Here is a 12,676-nt window from a genome sequence, read left to right as displayed (position 1 = left end):
ATCTGTCCTTTTGGGCCGGTGGATTATTTTTGTGCCCCCTTGGGATTTCCCTCCGCCATTGGGGCTTTCCTGCCTCCGCTTTCTCTGCCTCGAAAGAAGGCCCTGCTCCGACAGATCCCATAGCGCTCGCCTTTCCCAGGCGCAGTTCCTGGAAGCCCCTTGGCCACCTCCTGGTGCCCTACCAGAGTGCACAGCTGGAGGCAGAGCAGCCTGGCTTGGCCTTCCTGGGGGTGGGGGTCTGAAAGGGGCCCCTTTGGCCTGATCCAACAGCCTCTCCTGGTGTTCCTAAATTTGTGGCTTTTTCTGCCCCCTGTGAAGCGTTGTTGTTGTTGTTGTGGGTCCTTGTCCTGATGGAGAGAAAGGTCTTGCTTCTCCGCTGACCACAGGCCCCCCCTCTGTCCCCCCCCCCAGGACTCTTCCGCGCTGGATCCGTCTGCCAAGTATTACCACCTGACGCACGACGAGCTGATCCAGCTGCTGCTGAAGCGAGAGGCGGAGCTGAGCCAGAAGCAGGATCAGGTCCGCGAGCTGGAGAACTACATCGACCTCCTCCTGGTGCGCATCATGGAGCAATCTCCCAGGCTGCTGCAGATCCCCCTGGGAGGGGAGCCCAAGGCAGCCAAGTAACGCCCCCCACCCCCCTGTCCACCCGCCACGCCTCTGCCCTCCCCACTTTTGAGTTCTTGCCCCGCGGCCCGCTCTCCTGGCTCAAGGCCCCCCTGGAAGGAGAGGCCCTGCGGAAAGGCCCCCCCCCCCCCCCGCTTCCTGACCCTCTGGGCCGCGGGTGTTTGTGTGACGCAGCCGGTTTTGAGCGAGACGCCGCTCTGGGGAGACGACTGCCTCCCGTCCTGCAAGCTTCTCAGTCCATCGCAGCACCTGCAGCTACACCCAGGGCTTGGATCTCCCCCCCCCCCGTCCCCCCGGTTGGTGACTCCAGCTGGCTGTTGGCTCCCTGTCTGTGGTGGTGGTGGATGTTCCTTGGAAGGGGGGGTGGAGGGAGAGCAGCCCGGGGGGAGTCAGCCGACGTGGCCGAAGGATGGACTGCGAAACCAGGGAGATGGATTGTGCAATAAAGACCTCCTGGTGGGCCGAGGGCACGACTCCCTTCCTCGGCCCCGGCGTGCGGACCCCACCACTGTGCTCCTTGAGGACTAGCATCGCCGAACCTGCGCCAACCACTCAACACCTCGCCAGGTTCACCTGCCCCCGTTGCAGCTCTGCTCCCTGCAACTGCCCTGGGGGCAAGAGCCGGGGCTGCCTTGGACTTGGGGCGCTGTCCTGGCCCAGCGCCTGGCCCTGTTTTCATTGCATGCTGGAATATGTTGCAGCCAGCCTCTGCCTCTGCCTGCCTGTCCTTTTCCTTCTCTTTCTCTGCTTGGCGTGGCAGCAGGGACTTGGCAGGAGGGCACCGCAGTGGCATCTCGTCCTTTTTGCACCCCCCCCCCCCACCTGCTGCGATAACCAGAACAGAAACAGTGTGCCTTTTCTTTCACGGGGAGGGCAAATGCGCCGAAGCATCTCCAGGCTCGTGCGCTGCGTAGTTTGTGGTGATTCCTGCGCTGCAGACCAAGGAAACGGTCCTCAGGCAGGGCAGGAGAGCTTGGCATCCTCGCCAGAAGTCCTGGGCGAAAGTCTCTGGGTGCCCAGAGGAAGGAGAACCCTGCTCCTTAGCGGGGGACCAAATGGCACTGGACCCAAAGTGTTCGGTTCCTGGCTTCCTGCTCTGGGTCCCCCCCTCAGACCTGGGGGTGCCCTCGGGTCTTGCAATGTCTCTGCTTTGCCATGGGGTGCCCTGCCCCTTTCCTGCCCCAGAAGGAGACCTGCGCAGCCTGCACTCCCCCTCCCCCCCCAACACACACCTGGCACTTTGGGGAATGGCGATGCCTTCGGGGAAGCAGGGATCCTATCAGGAAAAGGACCAAGGAGGCGGCAGCTCCAGCCCTTGGTTCTATCCCTTGCGCCCCAGGAGTCTCTCTGCCCTTAACGGTGGGCTGTGGGTTTTTCTGCCCCGTAGCCCTGGCTACCGGTCACCTGGTGGCCTCAGCTTGACCTCCTTTCCTGGTCCAGAAAGGGGCTGGGAGGCCGCAGAGAGTCATGCCTGCTTCTCCCAGGGTTGTGAGTGTGGACCAGCCCACCCTGGGAGTGCTATATCCCTCTTCTCTCCCCACCCCTCTGCAATGACTGCAGGGGGGGCTTTCCCCCTTGCCCCCCCCACCTACAGCCTCCCGGTCACCTCGCCCGCCAGCCCCAGCCTCCCTCCCTCCCCGTTAGGCTGCTCTGGCCGGCATTTGCGTTGCCCCTTTGTTCACCTGCCCGCTGGTGTTCACCTGCATTCTCCGCAGGTGATGCCCAGCAGAAAGGCTGCAGGCCCTTCTGGCGTTGGCATGGCTCGGAGAGGAGTCTTTGGGCAAGGAGGAGGGAGCGCCAGGGACCCATGAGGAGGGCTGAGCCAGGGCATTCTCAGTTTGCCTGTGCAGGAGAGGGGCAAGCCAAACTCCTGCCTGCCTCTTGGTTGTCTGCCGCCTCGCTGCAGGAAGGCCGTTGCTGCTGCTGCGCTCTGGCCCCTGAGGTCTCCTGCCTCCCCCCCCCCCCGCGACCTTCGAGCTGCGCAGCCTCCTTTCTCTCCCCAGGGAGCTGGGGCTGCAAGGTTCGCCCATCGACTCCTAGATCCCCGGATCCCGGTGCCAAAAATGCGCAGCTGCCTTGCTCCTTGCCACCCTCCAGGAATTGGGGTGCTGCCGGAGGTGTTGCTGGTCCCCCCATCTTTGTCTGGAAGCTTTAAAAGGGGGAGGAGAGCCGGCTGCCCCCATCCCAAGATGGTAGTTGTTGGGAAGGATCTGCGTGTTTAGAGAGGGCGGGGGAATATTTCTGGATTTGCAGGGTCTTCACTTTCGAGGGTGTGAAGACACCCAACAGTTTGCCTCCACTTTTCTCACGTTCTGCCAAATAAGCCTCACGACCCACGTCAGGTTTCTCCCATCCGGTGCCCTTCAGAAGTCGCGGGCTGCGGCTCCCCTAAGGCTTTTGGCGGGCACCAGGTTGGGAAAGGAGAAACGTACCGTTCAGTATTTCCTGGGGGTTCTGCCTCCAGGCCGAGTTTCCTTGCCGTGTTCTGCGTGGGGCCGGTTGGTTTCGTTTAATTGTTCGTTTGGGCTTCTCTCCTGGCCCAGGGGGCCACTGGCCTGTGCCAAGGAAACCCAAGTCCCAAGGAAAGCAGTGTTAGTTCACGTCTTCCTTCCCTTTGAGCAAGTTTGGGAGCACCCCTGCCCCCCCCTCCATCCCACCCTACGGGTGAATTTTACTCCCAGTCGTGGGGTTCATGCTGAGGTGCTCACTTGTATTAAGAGTCTCAATGGGTGGTGTTCGTTTAAAAAGAGAGAAAAAAAAAGCTTGTTCTGTTTTAAGCACTTTAAAGGAAAAATAAAATAAAACGGTTGAATTTGTTGCTTAGAAATCCCTGGCGTGCCTTTTTATTCCCATGCCCAAAATTCAAAGTTTGCAATGGGAGTGGCTGGGGAGACCCAGCCGGATGGGCGGGGTACAAATAATATATTATTAAATTATTATTAATAGCCTCATAAGCCCCACACGTAAATGGGGAGCCCCAAAATTGTAACGCTAGAACTCTTCAGACATGCAACGGAGCGGAATGTTGGAAGCTTCAAGACAGCTAAAAAAGAAATTACGCAGCACAAGAGTTAAACCACGGAACTCCCTGCCACAGGAGGCAGGGATGGCTTGAAAAGAGGTTTTTAAGCTAGAGATGCCATGGGTTCTACCCCACACCTTGGAGGGGTGGCAGAGTGAGGAGGGGACAGGCCAGGCCCAGCCTCTGCTGTTGTCTTTGCAGAATGGGGGGGGGAGATACCTTCCATCCTGCTCCTCGCTTGTCCCAACAGGAAGCAGCCCCCCCCCCCCATGATTGGCGTGTCTCTGTGTGACAGGTCGCCTAATTCTTCCCAGCTGGATTTGTGCAGGCGGGGGGAGGTTCCCACCGTGATGGCTTTTGGCAGGTGCCCCGTTGGGCTGCAGCTAATCCAGGGGGATGAAGGGCTGAGAAGGAGGAACAAACCCCTCTCTTTCTGCCCAAAGTTGAAGAATTGACAGGCCAAATCGCAGCTGAACAATGGGAGCAGGTGGTCAAGATCAAGGGGGGACCTGCGAGAGAAGCAGGTGCTCGGATCTGGGATGCCTGAACACGCCTGGGCATCGGCCGAACCCAGCGCCCCCACCCAGCCTGCTTCACCCTTTTGTCTGGTAAAGGGCAGGGACCCCCCCTCCAATCGCTCTGTTTTCCCAGGTGCGCAGAGATCCCTATTGACACTGAACCCCAACCCATCTCTTCCCCAAAGGGTGCCTGCCTGCAGTGGTAGCACCCCCTCCCAACATGGGCTATCCAGAGGGCTTGGCTTTTGCGGGGGGGGGGGGGACTGGCAGGCTGGCCCTGCAAAGAGCTCCTTCTCTAGCAAGGCACCCGCAAGCACCCACAGAAGACCATGAGGTGAGGCTTCTGGGTGAGGCCAATGGCCCACTTCGCCCAGCCTCCTGGTCTCACAGTGGCCACCAAGAGGCCCATTATGGTAAGCCCACAAGCAGGATCCGAGCACATGGTCCTCTCCCCTCCTATTGCTGCCCCCCCATAAAGGGAACAATCCCTTTGCTGACTTTTTCCTAGGCTCCTTCTTTTCTCTCTTTTTGCTCTCTCCAGCTGAATTATACTTTGAGTCAAGTGTGAATTTCATGCTCTTTATTCAGCTCATAGTAGCAATGAATGGATCTTCCAAAACGTCTGCTATATATACATTATTTAAAACAATGGGCCCCACGTGATTGGCTAATTCCGGGCTACTCCTGTAGGCCAATGATATAGTGGATTCACTTCCCCCAGGAGCCTGATTGGCTGCTCTTGCAGGCCAGTCAGGTCACTGATTCACTTCCACCTGGAGCTGGATTGGGTGGCTCCTGCGGACCAATCAGACTACTGCATTCTGGATCCTATTGATCTAGGATCCAGCTCAGTACATGACACGGCAGTCCCCAAGTGGGAACATCAAAACACAAAATGCCGCCCATCCTAAAAACCGTAAGTAAATTGAGCTGGGGTGCTTTCTATTAATAATATTTTTATATTTGTTTATATCCTGCCTTTCGCCCCCAAACAGACTCAAGGAGGTTTGCAAATAAAACAGAAACAAAAAACAAACAAACCCCAGCGATTAAAATACAATTAAGCCATATTTGTAATCCTGTACCTTGATATTGTTCTTGAAAATAAAATGTACCAGAAAAGCATTATAGCCTTAATATATAAATACAGATAGTGACAATGGAAACGTCACAGCAGAAGCTTGTTATAATTATTTATGATTCCATTTTTTAGCCGCCTTTCCTTAGCAGCTCCCAGGGGAGCGAACAACAGATTAAAACTCATTTTCCAGGCCCAGGACGGGTCCCGGACAGACGCAGCTGGAGCGCAGGGCGGAGAGGGAGCCGCATCTTGCAAGGCGCTTTTGAGGGGAGGATGGGGGAGAGTGCATCAGTGCCTCTCTCAGCCAGCTTGCCCAGTGGTCACGGAGGAAGGAAGGAAGGAGACATTGGGGAGTCCCGCTGCAGAAACCACCTCCCCCCCCCCCGCTTCTCTCGAGGCTGTCTCTGGCCCTGCGCAACGCAGAGCTCACCAGCGGAACTCCTTCCCGCAGGAGGCAGCGAGGGCTTTCAAACAGGGAAAGAAATTTTTAAAAGAGTGGGAAACGTTCATAATGTATATACAAAATCGTTGTAAACAGGTCAAAACATTAGCAGGATTTTAATTACACTTGTGATGCAACAGAATGTATAGATAACTTGGGAAGATGAAAAATTGGAGAAGTGTTGACATGCGGTTGAAAGTAGAACCAAAAGGACCCATGAAAGGGGTTGGGGGGGGGGGAGTCGCGAGATTCAGAGTATTCTCGGTATTTGGATTTTGTACTGCTTTTGTGGGACATGGGTGGTGCTGTGGGTTAAACCACAGAGCCTAGGGCTTGCTGATCAGAAGGTCGGCGGTTCGAATCCCCGTGATGGGGTGATCTCCCGTTGCTCGGTCCCTGCAGTTCAAAAGCACGTCAAAGTGCAAGTAGATAAATGGGTACCGCTCTGGCGGGAAGGTAAACAGCATTTCTGTGCACTGCTCTGGTTCGCCAAAATCGGCTTGGTCATGCTGGCCACATGACCCAGAAGCTGTACGCCGGCTCCCTCGGCCAATAAAGTGAGATGAGCACCGTAACCCCATAGTCGGACCCGACTGGACCTAATGGTAAGGGGTCCCTTTCCCTTTACTGCTTTTATATTATATATATATATATATATTGGAATTTTATTTACAACATAACACAAACCGCGCACCCCCGCAATACACAAACCCACCCTCCTTAAACATGAACATAACATACAGTTAGCATAACATCCAACAATGCAACAACCAAATACAAGACTTCCTTTATCCTGTATCTGGCCTCCTTATTTACTTCTTATAAAATGTTTCCTTTATGAATAATTATTAAGATTTTTCTAATTATAACTTAAATATCCACAAAGTCTCCTGCAGACATTAATCGAAACAAGTCCAGGTATGAATTTTAGGGAACCGTTTTGTGAAGTATTCTCTGCATGTTCCCCATGCCTTCTGAAACTCTTTAATTGCTCCTGTTAATCTAGCCAGTTCAATATACTCTTAAGAGTTAATCTTGCCATTCCTTTTTTATAAAGTTGGCACAGTTTCTTTTTTCCAGTTTTTAGCAATCAGGATCCTTGCCGCTCCTGTGTGGCTCCTTTTGTACTGCTTTTTGATGCATATTTTAATTTTTATTTCTCTTTCATATGGAAACCAAATAAAAAGATTATTAAATAAATAAATAAGAGGATCGGGCGCACGGGAGATGGAGCGAGCGCGTTTCCTGCTATTCCAGAGGGTGGGCTCGGTGGCCAACCGCGGGGATGCTGGAGCTGCCACCAATGCATTGCAGGGGGTTGGGATGGATGACCCCTGAGGGTCCCTTCCCACTCCAGGACCCCGTGATTCCGGCAGGCAGCCCGCTGCCCCCTCTTCCTCGCCCGGGCTCCTCTCCTCCCTTGAAACTACACTTCCCACCATTCCCTCCGCGCAGCGCATGGCGGAGCGACGTCCACAGGCGGGACTACATTTCCCGCCATGCTCCTCCGGCGTCCTGAGGCAGGGCGGCCGCGGTGGCGAAGGACTACACGCCCCAGCATGCCCTGCGGGAGCTGCGGTGGGCCTCGTCCAATGGGAGGCGGTGCTGGCCATCCGTGAGGGGCGGAGGGGCGGAGGGGGCGGAGCCAAGCGGCGAAGGAGACTCGCTGGCTCCCAGTGGCGCCGTGAGGGGATGGCGGAGAGCGCGGGCTTCCCGCCCTTCCAGCTGGGGAGGCCTCGCTTCGAGCAGGTGGGCGCCGCCGTGTCGCGAACCGACTGAGGATAACGGGGGGGGGGTGTCTCTGAGGGCGGAGGGGGGGTCGCCGGTGAAGAAGCGCCTGCCTCAGCAAGCCCCGCCCCTCGGCAGCTACCCTCGGGCGCTGATTGGGCCTTGGCGACGCCACTCGCGCTCTTGAATTCCCGCCCTTTTTTGCTGGCTCCGAACGCCGCCCCCTGATTGGTGCTCGCCTTTCTCGGTGCGGCCGCCAGGGGGCGGGGCTGGAGGCGGGGCTTCAGCTGGGCTCTCGCCTGGCGAGAGCGGCGGCCGGCGGGACTCCCCGCCACAAGGTGCGACGCCAAAGGGCGGACCCCGTTCCTGGAAACGGTGGGTGGGGGCCGTCTGGCATTAAGCGGGTCTCGTCCTGCGGCAGCGAAGTGGAGCCTCCCGGTTGAGGGGCAGTGTTTCTCTATGTGCGCGGCACTGGGGCAGGGAGGCAGCTTGTGAGCGACCAGAGGAAATGGGGGCCTCGAGGCCGGACTTGGTCAGATCCGGCGGAGGGTGGGTGCTGTTCAGTTGCTCACAAGGCACTTTCCACTCTCTGAAACCCTCGCAGTTGAAACTTTGCTGCCAGTGCTGTTGCCTCATCCAAGAAAGGAGATCTGAAGTCTCTGAAGAAGTGTGCATGCACACGAAAGCTTACACCAGAACAAACTTAGTTGGTCTATAAGGTGCTACTAGACAATTTTTATTTTTAATTTTAATTTTTATTTCAAGAAAGGAGATTGCGCCCAAACATTAGGAATAACTTCCTGATGGGAAGACAGAGGAATGGACTCCCTGAAAAGGTGATGGTGGTGGCCTCTCCTTCATTGGAGGCTTTTAAGCAGAGGTTGGGTGGCCATTTGTCAGGGACGCTTTAGTTGAGGTTCCTGCACAGCAGGGGGTCAGACTGGATGACCCTCAGGGTCCCTTCCAACTCTGAAAATTCTGTGATTATAAGGTACTTGGGGAAGAAAAAGGCAGCGGTTACTGTAGCAGGTAGAGACCTTAGATCTCCTACCCGCCCCTCGCATCTTCTGCCAAAGGGTAGCTGAGAAACCGTGGCAGTCCCTTGTAAGTGGCATCGTTTATACATCCGCATAGGACAATGCTTTTGCTATTTAGTTAACCAAAATAGCATGGAGACATTTGATGTACCCATGAAGCAGCCCCAAGCAGATTATCAAACCGTAGCCCGCCTTTGAATGCTTTGCAGGGTTGCAAAAGGACGTGGGTTTGCATGCAGTTTATTTGGGAGAGTCATACCCCAACATCATCTGCAACCTTGCAAAACATCCCAGCCTGCTTCTGTCAAATCAGTGCAGGGCAGCAAAGGGTTAAGGGGTGCCTTCAAGGCAGAGATTGCATTCTGCTGGTGGTGAATTTCTAATTTCTCTCTCTAGCACTCTCTTTAGTTTTTTTTTCAGTGGGGGGGGGAAGCTACCCTGGGATGCATGCCCATAACTGCACCCAGAGCACTTTAAACAAGTCCCCCTTTGGTTGTTCAGAATACACAGATCTTTGCTGAGTTCTGTTCCTTTTTAGGAGCTGCAGAATTGGGGTTTAGCCTCTGAGCCTTCATGTTGTCTCTGCTCCGGCCATTGCCTTGTTCACAACAAGGAGGATTTTTTTAGGAGACATTTCCGGAAAACTGTGCCTAATGTTCAGTTAGTATATGTATTTACCTTGGGATGCTCATAAATGCCCTGTAGGGTCAAAGTCCCAATGCAATAAGTGGATCACTCATAACACCATTGCATTTCCTTCTGACCTTGAAATGTCTGAAAGGACCTGGTGGATTTCCTTTAGACAACCCTCATTTCGTCATACGGGACTATTTGCTTGTCGCTCTGGGCTTCTTTTGGTCCTTTGCCCGACTTTTCTGGAGGGCAGCTGAAAGCCCTCCTTGCACGTAGACAGGCCACCAGCCGTGGCTGTGAAGGATTTTCACTTCCAGGTTTTGGATTTCTGAATAGGTGGAACCAGGAGGGAGAGCAAATCCCATGGGAGGTGGTGGGTTGGATTAGACAAAACTTGCTAGGATGTGGCTCTTAGATATCATAGATTTAATTGGAGAAAGTTCATATTTGTGAGAAGTGCAAGGGATAATTGAATGCCATTTATTGTTACAACTTATTTAACATGCATGATCCAAGAAGATTTATAATGTGCCAAGTATAGCTTTTTTTATTAAAAAAAGAATCACAAGAGCCTTGTGACATAGGCCATCCTTATTCCCATTTTACAGATGGGGAACTGAGCATGAACAAGTCCGTGGGCAATGCAGATGCCTCTGTGTTCAGCTCTCTGGCCATTGGGCAACACCAGGCATAGGCAAACTCGGCCCTCCAGATGTTTTGGGACTACAACTCCCATGATCCCTAGCTAACAGGATCAGTGGTCAGGGATGATGGGAATTGTAGTCCCATAACATCTGGAGGGCTGAGTTTGCCTATGCCTGGGCAACACGGCCCCTCCTTCTGATAAATAAGGTGGGGAGAGGACGTTGTAGCATTGCTGAGGTTTCCATGTGCAGTATTGGCAAGCTCCTTTAGTGTTCCTGCTGCTGTGGAAAGGCCGTGAGTTGCTTATATCTTGGAAGAGAGGTTAGCCCTCTTCTGCAGTCAGGGAGGGTCCATTAAGTCTTGGCTTCTTCCTGCCTCTTAGGGCTGTGAGCCCGAGTCCAGTGCCCTGGTCCCCAGTTCCATTAACCTCAGTGGTTCTGGTGCAGGGAAGAACAATCGTCCTTCCCATGGCTGTAGTGCATTCTGAGTGTGTGCATAACGCATCATGTACATCATTGTAGTAATCCTTAAAATAAAAGTTAGGTCAGTGTTGTTCTTCCTGTATGAGGTGGAGCTGGGAGAATTATGGGCTTGCCTTTGACCACCTAGTGCAGGGGGTGAGATACAGGCTCAACAGGGCTCATAGATAATAGAATTGTAGAGTTGGAAGGGACCTTGGGGGGTCATCTAGTCCAACCCCCTGCAGTGCAGGAATCCTTCCCACAGCTGTCCCTGAGTGGGCTCGAACCACCAGCCTTCTGATTAACAGTCAGGCACATGGACCCATTATGCCAAGGCGTGCTGCTGCTGAAGACCACCGGGCCATTTCTGGCAGATTCGCCTAGGACTAGCTGATTCCTTGGATTTTTGCAATGAGTGCTGGACTAGGAAGCCTTGGCCTGATCCTGCAAGGTGCTTCTCATATTCTGGAGTAAGAATGCAGACTCAGAATCTCTGGGTGCTGGTTAGTTATGCCTTCAGTGTGAAAAGAGCCATGTGTACATTCTTGATTTGGGACCTCAAAATGTGTTTGCGACCCATGAGGATTCTAGAAAAAAGCCAAGGCAGAGCGTGAGGCTGGAGTCAGGCCACCCCTGTCCTTCACCCGCTCTCACATTCCGGGCAGGTGTGGGATATTTATTACTATTTGCAAAACACTCCATACTGCCAACTTTAGGAAGAAATATCATGGGAGTGGACAGCATGGAATCAATAGTACAATTGCATCCCTGAAACAAGTCCTGGAAGGACTCTCCCTCCCAGTCGAATCGTAAGAGACACACCCTGTCCTATGGCTGCCATTTCGTGGAAGCGGCTTCTTCCCTGGGAAACAAATGCACAAATGGAAAGTGCTTTTTCTAACCCCTGTCAGCATCCACCTGAGCGCCTGCTGAGATCGCAAGCAGCCCTGACAGCGTAGAGCTTCTGCTTCGATTCCGCTCTCACCGTCATCTCCAAAAACAAGGATATTTGGCCTCTTGGGGTGAGGAGACCTACTTTCTTGCCTGCGGAAGCTTGTGCTTGAGAAGCGAAAGGAGGCAGCGCCCCGGAGAAGCAGCCCTGCCATGCAGCTGGTTGGGAAATCTGCGCGGAGGCTAAATCTTTTGGAAGCCACAGTTGGGCTTCCCTGCTCCTGGGAGTTCCATTGTGCCCCAGAAACAACACATTGCAATATGAAATGTAAAGCCCTAGATACAGATTAGAAGTATACCTGATAAATGCCACTTAGCTTTGGTTAGACTGCCCAGGAGCAGCAAAGTTTAAGAGGTTTTCCTGCCACACCACCCCCCTGCAGATATCCCTGTAAAGGTGACAGACAGACCTTTGGTGAGGGGGAAATGCGCAGAAAACTATGGTGACTGGCTTGTGCATTGCATTGCATTGCCCTGCCTGCAGGCTTGAAGACTTGCCAAAAGCCCATTGGTCAGGGTTTGGAGGGCCGTTGTGGACAGAGAACCACCCTGGGCAGATTTAGTGCCCAATGCTGTGCAAGTTTGAACACTCTTCTAGTTGAGATTCAAGAGTGCTTATGCTCCGCTAGGGAGTCTTGGCAAGTTAGTCATGGCCCGCAAGGGAGAAGGACGAGGAGGGAAGGGGGGGGAAGCAAACTCACTTGTCAGTTCTTAAATAACAGTCCTTATAAAGACCAACTGGCACAGAACGAGCTCATGGGCAGGAGGCGCCTGCCGGAGCAGGCCTTTTGGCAAAGCATGGTGGGGTGAGCCCTGCCTCTCCCCTTTTCCATTGAGTCAGCCTGGTGGCATGGCTGTGACCAGGTAGCAGGGGAGGGGGAGCAGTCCTTCCCACCTTTGAGGCTCAAGGTGGAGCCAGCCTTGCTTATTTCGCTCATTCTCAAAGCAGGACATGAAATGGGGGGTGGGGGGGCGCTTTCCTTTGTGATGCATTGATCAGGAGACCCTCTGCAGGCTGTGTGGGAGTGGGCAGCCCAGTGCTTCTTTCCCACCCTCTGAGCCTGTGGCTGAGTCGGGGGGTGAAATCCAGGGATCTCCCCCTGCCCTTGGGCCATGCCCAGGAGCAGGCCTTTGGTGCCAGTTGGGGATGCCAGCTATGTCTGACCAGAGGGATCTCACAAAATGGCCGAGTGAAACGCGCCCATGGGCAGCCTGCAAAGTGTGAGCAATGCCTTTCCTTTTGGGCCAGGGGCTGGGACGGCAAGGGTGGGCTTGGGGGCAAAGGGCACAGGTGACAGGAGCAGCCTCCATGCTGCGTAGGACAGGGAGCTGTACGAGCCATCAGAGTCGGCTTCATCCTGACAGGCATCAGGCGCTGTTTTGTCTTCTGCTGCGTCTCTGCCCCAAACTAATTTATTTTATAAAAAGATTTTTTTTAATTAGTTTTGTTGTTTGTAAGCGAGCCAAAAGCTGTTCTTGTGAGGGGGAGAAAAGCCGGAGGTGTTCCACACCAATTATAATGGTGGTTGGT

The 12,676-nt window shown here is 54.0% G+C and overlaps 2 protein-coding genes across 4 annotated transcripts in view; both read left to right on the top strand.

The window, feature by feature from the left end:
* RAB11FIP5 (RAB11 family interacting protein 5) overlaps positions 1 to 732 on the top strand; it is a 47,619-nt gene extending 46,887 nt beyond the window's left edge. Inside the window, exon 5 of the mRNA XM_033161147.1 lies at positions 412 to 732. Coding sequence (XP_033017038.1) covers positions 412 to 627 — 216 coding nt within the window. The 3' untranslated portion in view covers positions 628 to 732. The remainder of the gene's footprint in view (positions 1 to 411) is intronic.
* A 6,599-nt stretch (positions 733 to 7,331) lies between these two features.
* SFXN5 (sideroflexin 5) overlaps positions 7,332 to 12,676 on the top strand; it is an 82,412-nt gene continuing 77,067 nt past the window's right edge. For 2 of the 3 annotated variants that reach the window (XM_033161144.1, XM_033161143.1), the window contains exon 1: positions 7,332 to 7,439. In XM_033161144.1, the coding sequence (XP_033017035.1) occupies positions 7,383 to 7,439 (57 nt within the window). In that variant the 5' untranslated portion in view covers positions 7,332 to 7,382. The remainder of the gene's footprint in view (positions 7,440 to 12,676) is intronic. The other variant, XM_033161145.1, reaches the window with a different exon arrangement.

The sequence above is a fragment of the Lacerta agilis genome, chromosome 9 (assembly GCF_009819535.1).
Source record: "Lacerta agilis isolate rLacAgi1 chromosome 9, rLacAgi1.pri, whole genome shotgun sequence".
Taxonomy (NCBI): Eukaryota; Metazoa; Chordata; class Lepidosauria; order Squamata; family Lacertidae; genus Lacerta; species Lacerta agilis.
Note: the sequence above shows the minus strand (reverse complement) of the source record. Positions and strands in the feature narration are given on the sequence as shown.